The following is a 24486-nucleotide window of genomic DNA, read 5'->3' as shown; positions in this document are numbered from 1 at the left end:
AATTTGAGTAAGGAAGCTGGTGCTTACTATTGAAATGAATACATAACATAATTGAACTTAAAAGTGATTAACTTATATAATAAATATAAGGAATTGTTTTATCAGTCTGTCTAAACCAAAGTCTTAAATAAACAACAAAACAAATATTAAAATTAGGAAATAGAACCACTCAATATCTATCATGTTACAACTTTAATAGTTATAGGGAGATTCATCTTTTAATAAATATTAAGTAAATAGCATCTCAGGGAAATGTGTGAGGATATAAAAATTCATCTAAATTGTCTAATCTCAAGTAGCTAACAGACTAGTAGAGGAAATTAGTCCAGATATATCTAGATCAAAGGGATAAATGCCATTAGTAAGGCACCGTACAAGAACTATGGGAGCTAGGAGAAAGAAAAGATTACTTCCAGTAAAGGATTCCGGGATTTCCTTAAAAGGGTGGCATGGGAGAAGTGTCTTGGAAGATGGGTTGGAGACTCAGACCCAGGAGGATGAGGGGAAAGAGGACCAGCACAGGCCTGAGCAGACGGTCAAAAAAGGCCAGCGTATATATGGAGACTAGTGACTGCATCAGGTTGACTGCAGTTTAGGGTCCAGGAGCAATAATGCTAGAAAGTTAGGTTGAAATCTGATCACACGGGGACTTAAGTATTGAGCTAAGAAGTAGGAGCTTTGTTTTGTAGCAAATAGTAACAGGGGGGCCACATAAAAGAATAACCTTGCAGCACGTGTCCACTGTATGGGAAAGGATAAACTAGGCAGGCAGGGACGCCAGGCAGGCGAGGTTAGAGCCACAGTGTAGTGATAACAAAGGCCTGAGCTACCTCTGGGGGTGACAGTAGGAACAGAGTGGAGAGGACCTACCCAAAGGTGAAACCAACAGGACTCATCAGTGTATTCGGCAAAGGCTTAGGATGTGTTGACTTTGTGCCCAGATTCAGAGCAACTGCCGGGGATACAAAAATGACAAAGATGTATATTTTTGACCTAAAAGGACTAAGTAAGGGAAAATGAAGAGAAAAGAGCCAAGGATGACATCAAGTCCTAGGGAGAGAGCAAGGGAGTGCTAGCAGCAGATGGGAACTCAGGTGAAGGAACAAATGAGCAGCGGAAGTTAATGTGTTCAGTGTCTAGTTTGAACCTAAGTCTAAAAAGACGAGGAAAAAGTGATTTTCCTACTGTCTGACACAGTCACTCAATACCTCTAACACCAGATATGTGGGGGTATTTCTCCACACACCAAGCAGTTCTCTAGCAGACACCAGCTGTCCTCTAATCCAATTCAGTTCTTACACTGTCTACCTAGAGACAGCCTCAGATCCCACAGACTGAGGGCTCAGTCCTACAAGATGGCCCTCACTTCAGATGCCAATCCACAAGGAGCAGGCTGTCACCTATATTTCTGATTGACTGTAAATCGGGGCTGCCACTACCCATCCTTGGGTTTGATTAATTTACGAGAGTGGCCCACAGAACTCAGGCAAGCACTTTACTTACGTTTACCGGTTAAGAAGGACACCATAAAGGATACATATGAATGGCCAGATGAGGAGATACATAGGGTGAGTCTGCAAAAGTCCTGAGTGCTGGAGCTTCTGTCCCCACAGAGCGGGAATGCACCATCTTCCTGGCACTTGGATGAGTTTGCCAGCCCAGATGCTCTCTGAACACCATAGTTTAGTGATTTTTATGGAGGCTTCATCACAGAGGCATAGTCCATTTTTAACTCAATCCCCAGCCCCTCTCCCTCCCTGGAGGACAGGGCTGGGACTGAAAGCTCCAAGTTTATGGTCATGGCTTGGTCTTTCTGGTGACCAGCACCATCCAGGAGCCCACTAAGAGTCACCTCATTAGAACAAAAGAGGCTCCTATCACCCAGGAAATTCCAAGGGATTTTGGAGCTCTGTGACAAGAATGAGGGTCAAAGACCAAATCATAGAACAAAAGATTCTTCTAGTACCCCTATCTACAAGGTATTAGGAATTCTGTCTGAGGAACTGGGGCAGACACCAAATATTGGAACAAAAGAGCCTCCTAGTAACCCTACTGCTCAGAAACGTATGAGGATTTTAGGAGCTCTGTTCCTGGAACTGGGGACAGAGATCAATGTGTATATTTCTTGTTATTTCACACTAAGGTACCAGCAGGAAATTGACTGAGAAAGCAGAACCCCTGAGGTTCAGAAGTGGAGATGTAGAGGGGGGTCAAGACTAGAGAAAGATCAGGGAGATGACAGGTAATGAGATCTGGCTAAATCATTAAATAAATAAATAAGGGCACACCAGTGGCATGAAGCATAAGGAGAATTTCAGGAAAAAGGAAAAAAATGATGATACCAAGAGGCTGTGCAGAGTGGCAATCTGGTCTCGGCTGGTGAAACTCTCATAGGGCACGGAGGTTTGAAGGAGTGAGCAGTCAGAAATGAAGACACCATGCCAATCCTTAAGAACGTTGGCTGGGTGTGGTAGCTCACACCTATAATCTAGCACTCTGGGAGGTCAATGCGGGTGGATCACCTTAGGTCAGGAGTTCAAGGCCAGCCTGGCCAACACAGTGAAACTTCTTCTCTACTAAAAATACAAAAAAGTTAGTTGGGCGTGGTGGTGCATGCCTGTAGTCCCTGCTACTGGGGAGGCTGAGGCAGGGGAATTGCTTGAACCCAGGAGGTGGAGGTTGCAGTGGGCCGAGATTGTGCCACTGCACTCCATCCTGGATGACAGAGTGAGACTCCATCTCAAAGGGGGTGGGGAGGGCGGGAAAGTAGCCACCTAGGGCGGGAGAAAAGCTTCAAAAACAGCAGAAGCTAGAAAAGGTCTTTATCTTTTGGCATCATTTTGGTGCTTTTTGTTTCCTTTAAAGAAAATGTACCAACATAATTTTGGGGTGTCAGAAGAAAAATAAGCAGATAAAAAAAATTGTTTTTTCATTTTTAAAAGATGGGGACTGGGCTGGGCATGGTGGCTCATGCCTGTAATCCCAGCACTTTGGGAGACTGATGAGGGCAGATTACTTGACCTCAGGAGTTCGAGACCAGCCTGGGCAACATAGTAAAACCCCGTCTCTACTAAAAATGCAAAAACTAGCTGAGCATGATGGCATGTGCCTATAGTCCTAGCTACTCGGGAGGCTGAGGCAGGAGAATCCCGTGAGCCTGGGAGGCAGAGGTTGCAGTGAGCCAATATTGCACACCACTGCACTCCAGCCTGGGGGACAGAGCAGAATTACATCTCAAAAAAAATAAAAAAAATAAAAAAACAGAGAGATGGGGTCTCACTATGCTGGCCACGTTAGGTCTTAAACTCCTGGCCTCAAGCAATCCCCCACCTGAGCCTCCCGAAGTGCTAGGATTAGAGGTGTGAACCACCATAGCTTGCCCAAGAAAATTAATTAGAGTAAGAGAAAGATAAAGATACTATGGAAACTTAAAAATACAGTTCATAAAAATATGGGAAGGCAGGCCAGGTGCAGTGGCTCACGCCTGTAATCCCAGCACTTTGGGAGGCCGAGGCGGGCAGATCACAAGGTCAGGAGATTGAGACCATCCTGGCTAACACGGTGAAACCCCATCTCTACTAAAAATACAAAAAATTAGCTGGGCGTGGTGGTGGGTGCCTGTGGTCCCAGCTATTCAGGAGGCTAAGGCAGGAGAATGGCGTGAACCCGGGAGGCAGAGCTTGCAGTGAGCCGAGATCGCGCCACTGTACTCCAGCCTGGGCGACAGAGCAAGACTCTGTCTCAAAAAAAAAAAAAAAAAAAAAAAAAAGGAATACAGTGTTTGAGATATAGCTGAAGTGCCTGTCTATCTCCTACCTCATCCCTGTCTCCTCCTTCCCACCTCAGAGGCAACCACTGTTCTAAAGCTGAGTGTATCACTCCCACGTGCATATTTGTACACAAATAATATACAGTAGGATTTGATGTATTTAACCTTTACATACATAGTAATTAGCTGTACATTGATTCTAGTATTTTTTTACTCAATCTACTTTTTGAGACTTATGTTGACAGATGCAATTTTAGTTCATTCCTTTTAACAGATAAAACTGTATTATTAATCTCCCATTAATGGACAGTTAGGCTATTCTCTAACTTTTGCTCTAACAAACAATGTTACAATGAATTTTTCTTTTCTTTTCTTTTCTTTTTTTTTTTGAGACAGGGTCTCATTCTGTTGCCCAGGCTGGAGTGCAGTGGTGCAACCACAGCTCGCTGTAGCCCCAAACTCCCAGGCTCAAGTGATCCTCCTACCTCAGCGTCCTGAAAGCTGGAACCACAGGCATGTGCCACACCACACTCGGCTAATTTTTTATTTTTTGTAGAGACGGTGTCTCCCTATGTTGCCCAGGCTGGTCTCTCACTCCTGGGCTCAAGTGATCCTCTCACTTCAGCCTCCCAAAGTGCTGGGATTGCAGGCACAAGCCACGGTGCCCGGGCATGAACTCTTCTAAGTATTTCTTCATGCATATATTAGAGTTTCCCTAGGGTATAGCCCTAGAAAAGGAATTACTGGAGCCCTTTCTTTTTAAACCCTGTTTTCCTTTTAAAAACCTGTTTTTTGTTTGTTTGTTTGTTTGTTTGTTTGAGATGGAATCTCGTTTCGTCACCAGGCTGGAGTGCAGTGGCACAATTTCAGCTCACTGCAACCTCCGCCTCCCAGGTTCAAGCAATTCTCCTGCCTCAGTCTCCCAAGTAGCTGGGACTACAGGCACGTGCCACCATGCCCAGCTAATTTTTTGTGCTTTTAGTAGAGATGGGGTTTCACCGTGTTAGCCAGGATAGTCTCGATCTCCTGACCTCGTGATCCGCCCACCTCGGCCTCCCAAAGTGCTGGGATTACAGGAGTGAGCCACCGCACCTGGCCTAAAACCTGTTTTAATAATCGTATTACAACATAGGAATATTCCTATAGTTAATAAAAGGCTCTAGTTGGAGACAACCTTAAGATACTCTCTGTGGAAAAAGATTAGATTTTGTTTTAAATTCTGTTTTACTTTCAAGCCACCACAGAGTACCTAATTAGTAAAGACATTTGGAGTAAAAAGCACCACTGTACACTTCATTCATGAAAAATTACCTGTGCAATATTTTTAGAAGACATAATTGCCTGATTATAGAACAAACGGCCAAAGTGGTCTCGATCTGCAAACACATCAGCTTGTCGAGGTAAGTATGCTCCTCCCGAATCAGCTGAAGACAAGGAAAATGAGAAGAATAAGTATCTCTATGAACAAAATGTGCTACACAGAGGGAAACTTGTATCACTGACAGCATTGGTTCTTAGTCACATTCACAAAAAACTTGCCCTGTCTTTCTAAACTATTATACAGCCTCGTTCTCCAAACCCCCAATACACCCAAAAGGATTCATTGCCCCAAACCCATTAGGCTTTCCTACCTCTGTGCAAAATTCTCCTTGAAATATTTAGAACATTCTCTCCTTTGAGGACCAGCTAAAGCCCCAGGAACATCATAAATTCTTGAAGAGTTAAGGTGGAAAACTCTCTTTCCTTCTTCTAAACTAATACAAAAACCATCTACAGAATTCATATAACAAATTATACATATCGCCTTCTGATACTGTTTTTATTGCAGATTGGAGTGGTGGGTACATATGTCAGCTGCGTTCAAAGCAGAGCTCATTAATTCATAGCTGTGTGATTCCAGGTGTGTCTCCTAGCCATCCTATGCCTCGGTTTCCTTACCCATGAAATGAAGATAACAAAAGGAGCCATATCATATATTAGGACGACTTGAAAAATGTATAGAAAGCACTTTGTTCAGAATCTGCAACCATTAAGTCTTTTGTTGGTTGCACATTATATGCTGTGTCCAATTCATTATGAGCTCGCTGAAGACACAGACAACAAAATCCTCCTCACTGTATCCCCTATGATGACTGGCACAGCACCTGCAAGCAGCTGGGCCTCATTTGCTATTTACTCTATGTGCAGAGCAGTTCGTATTGTGGGTTAACCAGGTAAATTCAATTTCACAGAAAAAACAAAAACAAAAAAAATACCTCTACATCAGTACCCGTTCAAATACCTGCATAAATGACCGACATATGTTGGAATTTTACCAGACTAACCCAATATCCAGGAAAGGCCCCTTTTAAACTGCTTTGCTTTCAGGTTCTTTGATTTAAATGTATTATAATTTCAAATATAAGTTTACTTTCATTGGAAATTAAATTTACTTTAAATTACATCTGCTCAAATTATATAATACTTGAACATCTAACACAGTACCTGGCACTCAAGAGATCTATAAACATTGACTATTTTTTTTCACAGTTTGAATCCATAAGGTTAAAAGAAAAACAGAATCTAGAGAACAAAAATTTTTTAAAAACCACACAACGTGTAGAGAAAAAAACTGGCATGCATCAAAATGTCTATTATGCACTAGCACTATGAGCAGTTCCTGGTTCCTTTCCCCCAGAGTTTTCAGCAAAGAACTTATGTTTCCTTTTAATTATGGGAGAAATCAACACATTTTTAAAATACCCATCCCAAATGTAATACATACAGCCTTCCCAAGTATCTTGCATTTTACCAGCTAATAACAGTGTATTTCACCACTCTTGTGACTTGCCTAAGTAGATGCAGGGGAGCCTGTTTTGCATGGCAATTTCTTGTGCCCGTAATTGTTTTTTCACAGTCACTGGGTAGTAGGTACCTCCTTTGACAGTGGCATCATTGGCAATAATCATGCATTCTACTCTAAAAGGCAGAAATTTCATTGGAGAGAGAATTTAAGAGATTTCTTCAAAACTAATTACATTCATTACAAGACACCCCAATACGACCTTCAACTTCCAGTACACATTACTATTAACATCCATTAGCAGGCAACAGTCTTAGGACATAAATGCAAGCTTTAATCACAGTTCACATATTCATTTATATAATACAAAATGAATACTTTTAACAAGTTTATAAACTCATACTTGGTTTTTGAAGAGTCATCGGTCCTAGATTAGTAATGAAAAACTAACAACCTAAGCCATGTGTCATAATGGTTCTTTGAATGAAAGGGTCCTAACAAGATGATAACAATGAAAAAAAAAAAATCCAAGTCTCAAGGGAAAAGAATTTCCTCATAATAAGCCTTCAAAGTCTCCTTTTAGGAGGGTATTTTGCACAAATGAAAACTGACCTATAGTAGTAAGATTTATTTTTTGTATTTTTGTTCTTCAACATTACAGCCCCATGGTTTTCTATAAAACTAAAAGTAGTCTAAAATATAACGTTTATCTTGCGTGAAGTCAGAATGAATGCAAACTTTAAAATAATATACTGAAAACACGTGAAGGGTGTACTGAGTCATCAACAGTGCCCTTTCTCACCATAGCCAGTCTACTGGGTATGAGTCACAAAGAGCAGGGCGGCCGACAACAATGGCTGGTTGGGGAAACTGCACAGCACCGGCAGGAAACCTTAAGGTCAGAGGTACCCTTGAAATCTGAGATGACAACAGTGTGCTCTTTACAAAATTCAATTTTCTTTATGTTTATCATGTTTGTGTTACCTCACTTTATGCTGCCTACAACTCTAAAGAGTGAGTCATTAAATCCCTGCTGAAAATAGAGAATGGCAACTGAACACCCAGCACAGGGTAGTGTTGGGCTTCTCATACTAGGATATGTGGCCAGCAGGGCTCACCACAAGACAAACAGGACTCTTCTTTGAGCGTCAATTTTATTCCCTAGGTCATATAAAACCTTTTTCTGCACTGCAATGAACATTTTATAGAGTAGAATGCAAACTTTTAATGATTTAACATTAAACGAACTAGACCTCAAAGGAAATGCAGGCTTCTCATAGGTTGCTGGGCCATAACCTCACACTCCAGCGTGTGTGCTCACACTTCCTACCACTGGGGGTGCTACGCTAGAAAGTTTAAGAAGCTCTGGTACTGGAAAGAGGCCAGGCTGTGAAGTCAGACAAAGTGAGACTGAAATCCTGGCTCCGCCAACTTGCTAGATATGTGACCATGGACAAGGGACACAGCCATATCTGCTTGTCTATTAAAGGTCACAGACCTATTACAGAATGAGAAATCAAATTGGCCCACAAAAATACTAGATTGCATATCTATTGGTTTTGCCTACCCAGCATCTATTATTTTGGCAACAAAACTAAACTTTCTTTCAGAAACTGCCTCTTATCTTTAATCCAGGTGGGTCAAGTAGGACTGACCCCAGAGCCCACCTTAAAGGGGGGCACAGGGACCAGGTCTTTCTACCCAGAGTTCCTACTGAGGTTCGGCAACGGGACAGGGTCTAAGCCTAAGCGGATCTTGCCTTCCACTGCAGCTACTAAACTTATAGAATATAAACCAGGAACTGCCTATGACCATCGCTGCCTCTGGATTTTGGGGGCTGCCTAGCAACAAAGCTGACACACAGCAAGTCAGGGCCAGGAGCAGAAAACAGCCTGGGACGTAATAATACCTAAGACCATTTGAGCTCCCAGATCCAGCCATGCCCAGACTCTACCAGATAAGAGAACCAATATATTCTCTTTTTTGCTTAATTTGAGCAAACCCAGTTCATCTGTCATTTGTAAGAGAAAGAGTAGTGATGATATAAACCATTCAACAACAATTTTTATGTAAAAAAGGTCAATTTCAACTATAATGAAGGCCAGGGCAGTGGCTCATGCTTATAATCCCAGCACTTTGGGAGGCCGAGGCAGGAAGATCACTTGATGCCAGGAGTTTGAGGCTACAGTAAGCTATGATCATGCCACTGCATTCCAGCCTGGGCAACAGAGTAAGACCCCAACTCAAAAAAAAAAAAAATTATAATGATATGCTAGCCTATTCTCAACATCGTTTGAGCCCAGAAGTTCAAGATCAGCCTAGGCAACAGAGCAAGACACCGTCTCTAAAAAAAACAAAAAAGGAAAAAAGAAAGAATCTATAATTAAGTGCTACTTTATACCTATTAAATGACTGAATTTTTTTCAGCCATAATATCTAATACTAGAGCATCTCTAGTGAAAAGATAAAGACTGGTCTCCTTCCATGACCTTGTCTCCATGGAAAGAAATCTTTTTTATTTTTTTTTTTGAGACAGAGTCTTGCTCTGTCACCAGGCTGGAGTGCAGTGGCTTGATCTCAGCTCACTGCAACCTCCACCTCCCAGGTTCAAGCGATTCTCCTGCCTCAGCCTCCCGAGTAGCTGGGACTACAGGTGTATGCCACTATGCTGGCTTATTTTTTTATTTTTAGTACAGACAGGGTTTCACCATGTTGGCCAGCCTGATCTCAAACTCCTGACCTCAGGTAATCCACCCACCTCGGCCTCCCAAACTGCTGGGATTACAGGCATAAGCCACCATGCCCAGCCAGTCCTACATAATATAAATAGCATATAAATCGCATGCTAATATGCAAAGTGAGTGCTGGATACCTGTGCCTCATCAAAGTCTTCTTCTTAACCTACATTATGAAGCACAGGTAGAATACTCACCCTGATACTCTTCCAATGCCTGTAATAATGCCACCTCCAGGCACCTCCTCATTGTCATATAACTGGTAACCTGCAAACTGGGATAATTCCAGAAATGGAGACCTAAAGGGAAGAAAGGATGCTGTTTGAATTAATGTCATTAAAAACTACACATTTAAACAGTTACACACGGAAAAGAAAAAGATTTTTCCTCAATGGGACAATGTTTCAAATACACATGTTGTACATAAAATCTATTTTTAAAAATCTAAAATGGTTGTGGTGGCTCAGGTCTGTAATCCCAGTTACTCAGGAGGCTGACAGAAGAGCATTGTTTGAGGCCAGGAGTTGGAGGTCAGCCAGGACAACATAGTGAGACCCCGTCTCTTTTTTTTTTGAGATGGAGTCTCACCCTGTCACCCAGGCTAGAGTGCAGTGGCGCGATCTCAGCTCACTGCAACCTCCACCTCCTGGGTTCAAGCGATTCTCCGGTCTCAGCCTCCCGAGTAGCTGGGATTACAGGCATGCGCCACCACGACCAGCTAATTTTTTGTATTTTTAGTAGAGATGGGGTTTCACCATGTTGGCCAGGCTGGTCTCAAACTCCTTACCTGAAAGTGATCTGCCCACCTCAGCCTCACAAAGTGCTGGGATTACAGGCGTGACCCACCGTGCCCAGCTGAGACCCCATCTCTTAAAAACTTTTGGAGGTAGGTGGGGTGGGTCACGCCTGTAATCCCAACAGTTTATGGGGCTCATGTGGGTGCACTGCTTGAGCCCAGGAGTTCGAGACCAGCCTGAGCAACATGGGGAAATCCCATCTTTAAAAAAAAATTTTTTTAACATAGCTGGGCAGGATGGCACACGCCCGTGGTCCCAACTACTTGGAAGGCTGAGGTGGAAGAATCACTTGAGCCCAGGAGGTCAAGGCTGCAGTGAGCTGTGACTGTGCTACTGCACTCCAGCCTGGGCAACGGAATGAGACCCTGTCTCAAAAAACAAATAAACGGCCAGGCACGGTGGCTCATGCCTGTAATCTCAGCACTTTGGGAGGCCGAGACAGGTGGATCACCTGAGGTCAGGAGTTTGAGACCAGCCTGGATAACATGGTGAAACCCCGTCTCTACTAAAAATAAAAATAAAATAAAAATAAAAATAAAATAAAATAAATTAGCCAGGCATGTTGGCACCTGCCTATAATCCCAGCTACTCAGGAGGCTGAGGCAGGAGAATCACCAGACTCCAGAAGGCAGAGGTTTCAGTGAGCCAAGATGGCGCCACTGCACTCCAGCCTGGGCAACAGAGCAAGGCTCCATCTCAAAAAATTAATTAATTAATTAATTAATAAAAATAAAAATCCTTTCTAAGTGCCAGGCTCTCTTCTAAGAGCTTTAGAAACACTCACTTACAGCATGGCGTGGTGGCTCATGCCTGTAATCCCAGCACTTTGGGAGGCCGAGGTGGGCAGATCACGAGGTCAAGAGATTGAGACCATCCTGGTCAACGTGGTGAAACCCCGTCTCTACTAAAAATACAAAAATTAGCTGGGCATGGTGGTGCGCACCTGTAATCCAGCTACTTGGGAGGCTGAGGCAGAAGAATTGCTTGAACCCAGGAGGTGGAGGTTGCAGTGAACCAAGATCGTGACACTGCCCTCCAGCCTGGCGACAGAGTGAGACTCCGTCTCAAAAAAACAAAAAAAAAAAAAAACAAAAAAAACACACTCACTCATGTCCTCCTTAGAACCACCTTCTGAGATGGATCCTATTGTGACCCTGGTTTACTGATGAGGAAACTGAAACACACAGAGATCAAGCCACTTGTCTAAGGTTACACAGTAAGTAAGTAGCAGAGCCGGGAGCTTCATAAGCAATCTTGCTCCAGGGGCCAGGCTCTTAACCACCAGTCTGCCTCTCACTTACTTACATGGTCAAGATACATTAGGAGGGAAAAAAGAGAGTTGGTTACAAAACAGCAAATTTAGCATGATTTCATTTTTGTTTTTCAAAAATGTAGGTGTCTGGTATATATATGCATACAAATGGCCTGGAAGGATAATAGACTAGGTGTTAACAGTGCTGTCTCCAGGTTGGATGTGTGTGCACGTCAGGAGAAAAAACACTTTGGGAGTTTTCACTTACCCCTCTCTCCCCCTTGTACCCCATATCCAATCCTTCAGGAAATCCTGTTGGGTTGGCTCTGTCTTCACAATACAACCAGAACCCTGCACTCCTACCACCACCACTACCACCACCCTAGGCCGAGTCCCTATCACGTCTCCCTCAAATCCCTGCAATCGTCCTCTAACTGGTCACAGGGCTTCCACCCTTGCTGCTGCGTCTACTCACAACACAGCAGCCAGAATCACTCTTTTAAGCTATGTCAGATCATAATCATCTCCTGTTCAAAACCCCACAATAGCTCCCCATTTCTCCCATGGTGAAAACCAAAACCTTTACGATAACCCACAAGGCCATACAAGATCTGACCCATCTCCTACTCCTCTCGCCTCCCTCCCTCCACCACAACCACCCCAGCCTTCTGGCTGCCCCTTGAGCATACCAGCACTATCTGGCACACTCCCACCTCAGGGCCTTTGCACTGGCTGTTCCCTCTGCCTGAAACACTCTTTCCCCAGAGAGTTACAAGGCTCTCTCTCTCTCTCTCTCCTCCTTCAAATCTTCGCTCAGACATCACCTTCTCAATGAGGCCTACCTTGGCACCACCCCCTTAAAACTGCAACTTCCTCTCCTTTACTCTGGGCTACCTTTTCTTTTTCTCATGATATTTATCACTTACTAACACACTACAGAAGTTACAATCTTTACTGTTGTTTTCTGTCTCCCTTTGCTATGATGTAAACTCCAGTAGGGCAAAGATCTGCATCTGTTTTGGTCACTGATATATCACTAGTACCTGACACATAGTAGGCTCTCAATAAATACATCAACACGTAGTGCTTGACACATAGTAGGCTCTCAATAGACACATGTTCCTGAATCTTACGATAAGAACTAGAATTCAAAATAACTGATTTACAAGACTGTCTAATAAAGTACCATGGAACAGAGAACACTCTGAGTCAGTACTTGGCTGTGTACACACCCTGGGTCTATGAGATTGTCAATTCTTTCTCTGGGCAATAGTTTTCCTCTTGATATGTGAAGTGCTCGGGCTTTCTCACCACCACCTATGATAAAAACACGATTAGATTAGATTAGATTAGATTGACACGATAAAAAGGTCTCAACTTAATGCCAGAGAAACGTAATACTTAATCCAAAATATAGCAGTTTTTAAAAGTTCAACATATCCTCTGAGAAAAGGCTAATCACTCACTCAACTCACAAGTTGCCAGTTTTCTGAAGTAATTATAAAAACTGGTATTAAAAAAAAAATCAATCTATCCCTGATTGTAGAGTATATACTAGAGTCTATGTTCTGCATTCACTAGTAGTTATTCAAATTACAGAGTATTTTCTCCGCAGCTCACATATTGCAAATATTGCCTCATCTCCGCCACATTTATTACATACATGCTATGATAGATCTGGAAAATTCCTATCTTCATTTGTACCAGGTAAAAATATAATTTTAGAGATTACTTCCATGATAAGTGCAGTAAATTTACCTAAAGAAGACATTAGTGATCTGTAACTTTGTAGGCTTGCAACTGGGCGAATTGAACACTTTAGCAATTTAAAAGTCCCTTACTTGACTCAGAGATTGTCTTCGGTGCTTCTCAACATTGCTCACATCATGACAGACAAAAAAAATTATAACTGAAGAGCCCACAGGGGTATTCTTGGGAATATCTATAACCCACTCTCGGCAAACCAAGGTAATGGAGCAAGAACAAAAGTATCAAATTGTACCTTTAATAATGAAAAATTAGTTTATTTTTATTGGTGCCCAAGAATTTCATCTTAATATAGTCTTTGTCTAATGAAATGTTCAGCTATTTCAGAAAGTTATTTCTTTGTTTATTTAGGCAAGAAAATAATTTCAAACAATCTTCCATGTAGGATTTTTTTTTTTTTTTTTTTTTGAGACAAAATTTACTCTGTCATCCAGGCTGGAGTGCTGTGGTGCCATCATGGCTCACCACAGCTTTGAACTCCTAAACTCAAGTGATCCTCTCACCTCAGGCTTCCCAGCAGCTAGCACTACAGGCACGTGGTCCCAGCTAAATTTCTGTGATGAGGTCTCACTATGTTGCCCAGGCTGGTTTCAAACACCTGGCTTCATGCAATTCTCCTGCCTTGACCTCCCAAAGTGCTGGGATTACAGGCATGAGCCACTGCACGCAGCCTTTCTTTGTTTTGACACAGGGTCTTGCTTGGTCATCGAGGCTGGAGTGCAGTGGCGTGGTCACAGCTCACTGTAACCTCAAGATCACACTCAAGCAGCCTTTCCGCCTCAGCCTCCCAAAGTGCTGGGATTACAAGTGTGGGCCACCACACCCGGCTATGACCTTATTTTTCAAACCTGGACTCTGCTATACCCGAAAGGAATTTTTTCTTCCCTGAAGAGATACATAGCATATTTTTAAGATTAAATCTGCCGGCCGGGCACGGTGGCTCAAGCCTGTAATCCCAGCACTTTGGGAGGCTGAGACGGGCGGATCGCAAGGTCAGGAGATCGAGACCATCCTGGCTAACATGGTGAAACCCCGTCTCTACTAAAAAATACAAAAAAATAGCTGGGCGAGGTGGCGGGCGCCTGTAGTCCCAGCTACTCGGGAGGCTGAGGCAGGAGAATGGCGTAAACCCGGGAGGTGGAGCTTGCAGTGAGCTGAGATCCGGCCACTGCACTCCAGCCTGGGCGACAGAACGAGACTCCGTCTCAAAAAAAAAAAAAAAAAAAAGATTAAATCTGCCTTTAGGTTGCCAAGAAAATTGTATCACATGTCTAATCTTCTTTTAAAATGAAAATACTTCTGGGAGGGAAAGACAGACTTCTGTACAAGATAGTGTGAGTTAAGTCAAATTGCTTTTCTCTTTTCTCCAACTACTGGCTGAGTCCCCCCTGCTGAGGTGTGTTGAGGGGAGGGGGAGGGAGGGACGAAGAGGTTACAAAGGGCCAAGGAAGCTTTAGGGAATTATATGTTCATTATTTTGATTGCCCAGATGGTTTCATGGGTGTATACACATGTCAAAACTCATCAAATTGCACACTTTAAATAACAGTTTACTGTATGTCAATTATATGTCAATAATCCTGTTTAACTGGTAGACAAAATTATTTGTACACAAAACTCCCACAACGTGCAATTTATTCATGTAACAAACCTGCAAACGTATCCCCAAACCTAAAATAAAAGTTGGAAAGAAAAACAAAATACATATTAAAGGAAAAATGACCTAAGGCACTGCAAGGAAATCCAGATCTGGGTGAAGGTCTTTGGAGAATCAGTGAAAGTGCCCACTAAGCTGCGAGACGGAGAAGGGGAGAAGAGGAGAGTAGGGGTGACAGAGAGGTGTGATAAGACACACTGAAAAAAAAAAAAAAGGACTTAACACTGGGCACGGTGGGTCATACGTGTAATCCCAGCACTTTGGGAGGCTGAGGTGGGCAGATCACTTGAGGTCAGGAGTTTGAGACCAGCCTGGACAACATGGTGAAACCCCATCTCTACTAAAACTATGAAAAATTAGCCAGGTGTGGTGGTGCATGCCTGTAGTCCCAGCTACTTGGGAGGCTGAGGCAAGAGAATCAGTTGAACCCGGGAGGCCAAGGTTGTAGTGAGCCGAGATCGTGCCACTACACTTCAGCCTGAGCAACAGAGCAAGACTCCATCTCAGTAAAGAAAAAAAAAAACAGACTTAAGACAACATCATTCTTTAGCAATTCTGCCTAGAGTGGGGCCTTACAATTTGGAGCAGCTGGTGAATTCTGGTTTTATTAGGAAGAACCAGAAAGAGGGTTATTCTTGATGCAGGCTCACAGAGCACATAATTAAGCTACCTGACATTTAATTCTTAGCAAAACTGTGAAGGCCAAGTTTGTCCTTTCCCCCTTCTCCCTACCTCCTTCCCCAGGGAGTCCGGCTCAGTCCTCTACCCTCCTGTGGCCACCAGACTTCACCAAGGTTCCTCAGCACTCACTATTCCCAGCAGGCACCCAATGCCACAGAACTCCTCACCCTTCCATTGAGTCAAACCCACCATCTTTTTTTTTTTTTTTTTTTTTTTTTTTTGAGACGGAGTTTTGCTCCGTCACCCAGGCTGGAGTGCAATGGCACCATCTTGGCTCACTGCAACCTCCGCCTCCCAGGTTCAAACAATTCTCCTGCCTCAGCCTCCTGAGTAGCTAGGATTACAAGCATGTGCCACCACACTGGCTAATTTTGTATTTTTAGTAGAGACAGGGTTTCACCATGTTGGTCAGGCTGGTCTCGAACTCCTGACCTCATGTGATCCGCCCGCCTCGGCCTCCCAAAGTGCTGGGATTACAGGCATGAGCCACCATGCCTGGCCCCAAAACCCACCACCTTAATGTCTAAGGGGGATAGTGGGTTCACCAAATCAAACTCTCAAAATGGACATAACGATTGAGTTATTGCCCCTAACAAAACACATTTTCTTTTCAGCAAGAGCCTGGATTCTTTTTCTGGAGACAACACCTTAATCTAAAATGGCTTCAAAAGTATGAATTCCGTAGCTGGGTACGGGGCACATGTATAGTCTCAGCTACTCGGGAGGCTGAGGCAAGAAGATCACTTGTGCTCCCGACTTTGAGTCCAGCCGGAGCAACAGACTGAGGAGACCCTGTCTCTAAATAAACAAGTAAATAAGCAATTCTAGACCATACTTTCCAAATCCAGTCTTTTTCACTATTTTCATACTCCTGAGATCTAGTATTTAAACTACTCCACTCTAAATGTACAATTTTACATTTAAAGTATTATATATTATTTTAAGTATTATATACTTGTTGATAAAAGTTATCTGAAACAGTCAATCAAATATGAAGAATTCTTTCCATCTGAGATTCAGCACTTAGGGAAGAAATATTAAACACCTACTAAGAAATCACTGGCCAGGTATGGTGGCTCACACCTGTAATCCCAGCACTTTGGGAGGCCAAGACGGGAGGATCGCTTGAGCCAGGGGTTTGAGGCCAGCCTGGCAACAGAGCAAGAACTCATCTCTTAAAAAAAATAATAATAATACAAATTAAAAATAGGCCGGGCGCGGTGGCTCAAGCCTGTAATCCCAGCACTTTGGGAGGCCGAGACGGGTGGATCACGAGGTCAGGAGATCGAGACCATCCTGGTGAACACAGTGAAACCCCGTCTCTACTAAAACTACAAAAAACTAGCCGGGCGAGGTGGTGGGCGCCTGTAGTCCCAGCTACTCGGGAGGCTGAGGCAGGAGAATGGCGTGAACCCGGGAGGCGGAGCTTGCAGTGAGCTGAGATCAGGCCACTGCACTCCAGCCTGGGCGACAGAGCGAGACTCCATCTCAAAAAAAAAAAAAAAATTAAAAATAAATTATTTATTCATAAAATTTATGAATTTAAATCTTTAATTCCCCCCCCAAAAGTGGTAGTATTCTATGAAGAGAAACTGGCCAAGTAATACAAAAAATAAAATTAAATGCCTGCATACCAACAAATGCATAGTCTTAAGAGTCAAAAGCTCAGCCAGGAGTAGTGGCTCACGTCTAATTGCAGCACTTTGGGAGGCCAAGGCAGATGGATTACTTGACATCAGGAGTTCCAAATCAGCCTGGCCAACATGGTGAAACCTTGTCTCTATTTTAAAAACACAAAAATTAGACGGGCATGGTGGCAGGCACCTGTAATCCCAACTACTTGGGAGGCCGAGGCAGAAGAATTGCTTGAACCCAGGATGCGGAGGTTGCAGTAAGCTAAGATGGCACCACTGCACTCCAGCCTGGGCAACGGAGCAAGACTCCATCTCAAAAAAAAAAAGTCAAAAGTTTAATTCCAGTAGTTTTTCCCAAAACCAATAACTATTTTAGGACATCTTAAGTAAAGGCATAAACTGAGGAATAAATGCTGTGTTTACCTAGTTTTATATGCTCCACTCGTTCATGGAGCTGATTTACTAGTGCTTTCATCTGCTCGTAGTTCTCCTAAAACAGAAATAGAGGAGATGGGGGAGAGAAATATTAGAAAGCAATTCCTTTTTACCAAAATAAAGGTAAAAAAAAAAACAAAACAAAACACAGTGGTCTGTGCCAAGTCTGTGTGGCCGCCACACTGGGCCACCCCTATCCATGGCAGCCACACTGGACCACTGGATCCTATGGAAAAGATTCACCCCTGCCTGTCTTGTTCAAGGTCTTCTTCACCACCCCACTTGTCCATCTCTCCAAATCTTACCCCTCTGTAAGCCTAATTCATGTTTTATCTCATCTTCAACTCTACTTCTGGCCACTCCTACTCCGTTTAACATCTTTCTTCCTTAAACATCTTCTGAACTTAAATTGATCTCTATTTGCTTTCCTATTTTAAGGAATATAAGCTTTTTGAAGTTTAGAATACCATCTTATTTTTCCTGTCCCATCAGTCACTATCTGAGATTCCAACCAATGCTTGCTTACTCACAAAGTACAGTTGTAAAAACAAATCCCAGAGGGAAACAAAGGATCCTATTTTTATTTTTAATTTTGTATTTTTATTTTTTGGGGCAGAATCTCACTCTGTTGCCCAGGCTGGAGTGCAATGGTGCGATCTTGGCTCACTGCAACTACCACCTCCTGAGATCAAGCAATTCTCCTGCCTGAGCCTCCCAAGTAGCTGGGACTACAGGTGTGTGCCACCACGCCCAGCTAATTATTATATTTTTAATAGAGACCGGGTTTCACTATGTTGGCCAGGCTGATCTCGAACTCCTGACCTCAAGTGATTCGCCCACCTCGGCCTCCCAAAGTGCTGGGATTACAGGTGTGAGCCACCGCACCTGGCCAGGGATCCTATTTTGTGTTTTAAAAAGAATAGGCTGGGTGTGGTGGCTCACACCTGTAATCCCAAAGCTTTGGGAGGCAGAGGCAGGAGCATCACTTAAGCCCAGGAGTTCGAGACCAGCCTGAGTAACACAGGGAGACTTCCATCTCTACAAAAAGAATAAAAGTAAAAATAATAAAAATTTAAAAATTATCTAGGCATGATGGTGTGTCCTAGCGACTTGGCCGACTGAGGTGGAAGAATCTCTTGAGCCCAGGGGTTTGAAACGACAGTGAACTAGGATCGTGCCATTGTACTCCAGCCTGGGTGACAGAGTAAGACTCTTTCAAATAAATAAATAAATTATTAAAAAAGAACAAACTCGGCCAGCCGTGGTGGCTCACACCTGTAATCTCAACACTTTAGAAGGCCGAGGCAGGCAGATCACCTAAGGTCAGGAGTTCGAGACCAGCCTGACCAACATGGAGAAAACCCATCTCTACTAAAAATACAAAATTAGCTGGGCGTGGTGGCGCATGCCTGTAATCCCAGCTACTCGGGAGGCTGAGGCAAGAGAATCACTTGAACCCGGGAGGCGGAGGTTGCAGTGAGCCAAGATCATGCCATCGCACTCCAGCCTGGGCAACAAGAGCAAAACTCCATCTCAAAAAAAAAAAAAAAAAAAAAAAACTCTATGCTGGTATGTATTCAGAAATTTTCTAGGTACTACATAAGGAAATATTGACAGTGAGAAGTAGAAAAGAGGTAGAGGGACTAACTTTTAACCTTTCTGTATTTTTAAATTTTCTTTGGTCAGCATATTACTTTCGAACAATACTTAACTAATTATCTTTGAAATTCAGACTTTGGCCCACTAATACATTTTGCCCCCCATGTATTAGCATCTCTTGTTATTTAGTTCCTTCTATTTGACAGAACACTAAGCAACTTCCTAATTGTTCAAACTTAGATGAATATTCAGTCTACAGTATGTCTCCATTATTTCCTATTTTCTACAGCTCCAAGAGCTCTGGGGGTCATGATTTCTGCTACATTCTCTTGCTCTGCAAAATCCAGAAAATAAAAAACAAAGAAGTAGCACGGTATTAGGGAAAGAACCAGTTGGAGCTAACACATATATACAGAAATTGTCACCCTACAACAGCAGAAAAAAGTAACTTTTCTCAAGTGCACACGGAACATTCTCCAAGATGAACTACATGTCAGGCCACAAAATAAATTTTAATAAATTTTAAAAGATTGAAATCACACAAAGTATCCTTTTTTTTGGTTGGTTTTTTGTTTGTTTGTTGTTTGGTTTTGTTTTGTTTTGTTTTGTTTTGAGACGGAGTCTGGCTCTGTCACCCAGGCTGGAGTACACTAGCACAGTCTTGGCTCACTGCAACCTCCGCCTCCCGGGTTCAAGCGACTCTCCTGACTCACCCTCCCAAGTAGCTGGGATTACAGGCGTGCGCCACCACACCCAGCTAATTTTTTTTATTTTTTAGTGGAGACAGGGTTTCACCATGTTGGCCAGGCTGGTCTAGAACTCCTGACCTCAAGCGATCCACCAGCCTCGGCCTTCCAAAGCGTTAGGATTACAGGGATGAGCCATCGCGCCTGGCCCAAAGTATCCTTTCAATTGCAATGGAATGAAACTAGAAATCAATGGCAGAAGGATGACTGGAAAATTCACAAATATATGGAAATTAAACAACGTACTCTTACACAACCAGTGGGTCAAAGAAGAAAAGCAGTCACCCACTGAAGCTGACATTTGCCTGTACAGACTGGGCAACATCCGTGCCAGGCTCAGCCCATCAGACTTAAATCACAGAAGAGCCAGTACTGGCTACAGTTCACCTCCCAGGCAATCCTTTGTCAACCAACCTAGCCTCGTTAGCATGAGGCTCACTAACCAAGAGGCAGTGTAGTTTAGTGGCAAAACTAAGTTCAACTTTTAGTTTCCCTACTTACTGATACTGACATTTGGCAAATCTTGTGATCTCTCAGGGCCCCAGGTTGGGGTGTGTGTGTGTGTGTGTGTGTGTGTGTGTGTGTGTGTGTGTAATCACCTACAAAACAACAGTTTCTACAACCTAGTAATTTTCTTGTGAAGCTGAGCAACCACAGCGGTTAGTGCCTGACAGTCATAATGAATTGGAGCCGAGCCACTGACAAGTCCCCACCCCGTCTTTTCAACCATAGAACCCACTTAGGTAGAGCTGGGTGAGTAAGAAGCATTATAGAGCAACAGTTAAGACCCTGGACTTAAGAGTTATGAGCCAGACCACCTGGCTTCAAATTCAGGCTCTGTGTTATCTCAGACAAATTACTTGGACGCTAAATACCACAGTTTTCCCATCTATAAAACAGAAATAACAATTGTACCTACTACACAGGATCATTATGATAAATACATGAGTAAAACCATATAAAGCCTTTAGAAAAATGATGGGAACACTATAACATTTCTGCATTATTATTACTTATTATAGTTGCTGTTATTTGTAATCAGGAAACACAGCTAAACTGGATCATTCATCCCATTCTCCCCCACCCTCATGGATTTGCTTTGTCTAATATGAGCACACATGAATTTCATCACATGCCAGCAAGAACTTTAAATCCAATTTGTGTTCAGCCTCTTGCTCTTGTGCCTTCGGCCATGAGAAGGGCATGTTTAATTCAGGGCTGCTCTTCAGCCTCAGTCCAGGAATGGGAAGACACGTGGAGCAGACCTGAACCTACCCTGCAGTGGAACAGTCACAGCAGCAACTAACTAACCAAAGGCCACCAACACCAGTGAGAGATTAAGAAACAAAACAAAAACAAGTGAGAGACTAATATTTGCTGTTGTGAGCTACTGAGATTTTTTGATTGTTTGTTACAAAGCGCAACCTAGCAAAACGTGAGTCATACAAAACCCATCACCAAAGCCTTCTTTTTATTAATGGCAGTTCCACCTACCTAAATATTCCGCTCAGTTGGAAAACTCCAAAGTCATCCATTTTCCCCTTCCACTCAGTTATTAACTCTACAGTCTTTGCTCCTCGGGTATCTATGCCCCCCTCCTACATACAATTCTAACTTTGACTACTTCATCTCAAGACTCAACTCTCCACTGTCACCTAGGTCTAGTTTTTTCCCTACATCAATCCATCCTCCACATTGCCACCACACTGATGATTCTACCATATCCATAGGATCATGCCACTTATCTACTTAAATATTTTAATGGACAACCTGCAAAATGGAATCTAAATGTGGCTTTTGCATGCAAGATCCTCCTCTATCTGGCCCCATAATCAATCAATCCCATCACCAGACACTGTTCAATGAATTCCATGCCCTAGACATGGAATTCAAGTCCTCACACCAGATATACACTTTCATAACTCAGTACCTATGTTCTCGTAACTCTCTTGGTTTGTACAGTCTTGCCTTCCATCCTGCACCCTGAACTTGGCCAGCTCTTATCCAAGATTCATCTCACCTATTACTTCCTATCTGTAGCCTTCTGTAACCACCTTCTCAAGCTTTAGACAACCCTTCTCACACTGTACCACAGTTACCTACTTTCTTGTCCATATTCCCTACAAAATTATTAGTTCCATTCCCACACATCTATACCAAATATCTAAAATAGTGCCTGGACCACAATAACCACTTAATAATTCTGAATTAAACATTCTGTCCTGACAAATAATTGTGTGTTGTTTGCACTATTTAGATGTTATCTGTATAGGCTTAGAAATCGTGGGAACACAATGAAATTTTCCAGCTCTGATATTTCACAAGTTTTGAGTTTTTTGGCCTTATATTGATTGGATGCCTCCTAATTCCAAGAAAAGTCACTCAAATATACTGTGGGATATTTTCTATTAACATAACCAACTTTTTTTTTTTTTGAGACAGAGTTTCTCTCCTGTTGCCCAGGCTGGAGTGCAATGGCACAATCTCAGCTCACTGCAACCTCCGCCTCCCAAGTTCAGGCAATTCTCCTGCCTCAGCCTGCCTCAGCCTCCCAAGTAGCTGGGATTACAGGCACGCGCCACCACGCCCAGCTAGTTTTTGTATTTTTAGTAAAGACTGGGTTTCACCACATTGGCCAGGCTGGTCTCCAACTCCTGACCTCAGGTAATCCACCCGCCAGGGCCTCCCAAAGTGATTACAGGCGTGAACCACCGGGCCCGTCCATCATAACCAACTTTTAATTTAAAAGTTGTAATTTTTAACTTTCAAATTTAAAAGTTGTAATTTTTTAATTCAGGGCTGTGTGTAATTCAGGGCTGTATGTAAGCACAGCGCCACTCTTGGGCTGCTCTAGGCCAGTGGTTCCCAAAGCTGGCTGCCCAAAGTCCCCTAAGGACTTCACTAACAACGTAAACACCGCGACTCCACCTGAGACCCACAAGGTCCAGAGTGGGCGTGGGGCTCAGGCAGCTATTCAACGAGCTCCCCAGGTGACAATTCTAAACCAGGCTTTAAGAACCACTGATTTTTTTGGCCGGGCGCAGTGGCTCACGCCTGTAATCCCAGCACTTTGGGAGGCCGAGGCGGGCGGATCACAAGGTCAGGAGATCGAGACCATGGTGAAACCCCGTCTCTACTAAAAATACAAAAAATTAGCCGGGCGCAGTGGCGGGTGCCTGTAGTCCCAGCTACTCGGGAGGCTGAGGCAGGAGAATGGAGTGAACCCGGGAGGCGGAGCTTGCAGTGAGCCGAGATCGCGCCACTGCACTCTAGCCTGGGCGACAGAGCAAGACTCTGTCTCAAAAAAAAAAAAAAAATTAAAAAAAAAAAAAAAAGAACCACTGATTTCAAAGACACAAAGTACAGGGCCAGCTCTAAAAGTGAACTAAACTTTCTTTTATCTGTTAGGCTTTTCTTCTTCAAACTTCACGCGCGTCACAGAATCGACTGTGGCTCCGGACAAGAGAGCAGCAGTTGTTGAAACCTGCCCCTCCTCCACTTGCTTCCTAGCCTGGCACCGGCGGCCAGGCCACCGGGGTGCTCAGCCTACCTGGTAGAGGGCAGAGCCCACGTCCGGCTGCGTGCCCAGCGAGGCCACCGAGTCCCCGTGATAGGCGCGCAGCCCGGCGGGAGAAGCGCGGGCACACGGCCGCAGGATTAACCTCAGGGCAGCCCACATGGCGGCGGGCACCGAGAGAGCGAGAAAGCGGCCCTTGCTGGCCGGGAGCCGGCACTTTCCACTGCTGCTTGCCTGGCTGGGACTGCGGCTGGGTTCGCGTACTGGCAGCCCCAGAGAAGGCCTCTCTGATTCTCAGGCCTGCCCCCACACGTGCCTAAGCGCGCCGCCCGCGATTGGTCAGGCCGTGCCACGCCCCCTGACCCAGCCAATAAGGGACAGAACTTCAGCCCCGCGAGGTCGCGTCTAGTCCCCAGCTCAGGAAAGCGGGTCTCCGGGGCGGAGCGACCCTCATGTGGCCAACTGGGTCCCCCGAAGCGGTGCAGGGCTGAAAGAACTGAGGTTGGGCTTGGATTGGGGTTGTGTTGAAACAGGGATATATAATATCACGATAGTGACTGTACCTGAGGCAGGAGAATAGGGTCCGGAGGCAGGGAACCTAAGGCTGTCTCACGCTGACTTCCTAGAGCTAAACTCAAAGGAAAACCCTAATTTGCCATGCCTAAGTAACAAAAGGACCAAAGGCTACTCCCTTTGCAAACCCCACACCTTTTCCGCAGGGCAGACAGGAAACTGGCTGTCCCAGACAAATCAGACTTACTACTGGTAGAGTCTTCCTTTGCAACTTTGTAACTTAACTCCAGCCTCTGAATGGTTGCTGTCCACAACCAATCAGACTGACTGGGGGTCCAGTCTTCGTTTGCATAGAAGTATAACTTTGTAACTTCACCCTAGCCTCTGATTGCTTGCTTTTTGCAACCAATCAGGTTTGAGGTGAGCATAAAATGGCCAATAGGAAACTTCTAGTAGGTATTTGGACCCAAGAAGATTCTGTATCCGGGCCCTTGAGCTCTGCTGCGTCCTCTCCCACACTGGAGTGTCCTTTCGTTTTCAGAAAATCCCTGCTTTCGTTCTTTCGTTGCCTCGTTCTTTCTTTGCTTTGCTGGGTGTTTTGT

At 43.9% G+C, this 24486-nt stretch overlaps 1 protein-coding gene across 1 annotated transcript in view; it reads right to left on the bottom strand.

Moving 5' to 3' along the window:
* The window catches only part of MCCC2 (methylcrotonyl-CoA carboxylase subunit 2), a 67128-nt gene extending 43471 nt beyond the window's left edge, over nucleotides 1-23657 (bottom strand). The window contains exons 1-6 of the mRNA XM_005557117.5: nucleotides 23405-23657; nucleotides 17498-17564; nucleotides 12568-12652; nucleotides 9484-9585; nucleotides 6600-6727; nucleotides 5081-5193 (exon numbers count right to left, since the gene is read on the bottom strand). Coding sequence (XP_005557174.1) covers nucleotides 5081-5193; nucleotides 6600-6727; nucleotides 9484-9585; nucleotides 12568-12652; nucleotides 17498-17564; nucleotides 23405-23533 — 624 coding nt within the window. The 5' untranslated portion in view covers nucleotides 23534-23657. The remainder of the gene's footprint in view (nucleotides 1-5080; nucleotides 5194-6599; nucleotides 6728-9483; nucleotides 9586-12567; nucleotides 12653-17497; nucleotides 17565-23404) is intronic.
* Nucleotides 23658-24486: the final 829 nt, after the last annotated feature.

The sequence above is a fragment of the Macaca fascicularis genome, chromosome 6 (assembly GCF_037993035.2).
Source record: "Macaca fascicularis isolate 582-1 chromosome 6, T2T-MFA8v1.1".
NCBI lineage: Eukaryota > Metazoa > Chordata > Mammalia > Primates > Cercopithecidae > Macaca > Macaca fascicularis.
Note: the sequence above shows the minus strand (reverse complement) of the source record. Positions and strands in the feature narration are given on the sequence as shown.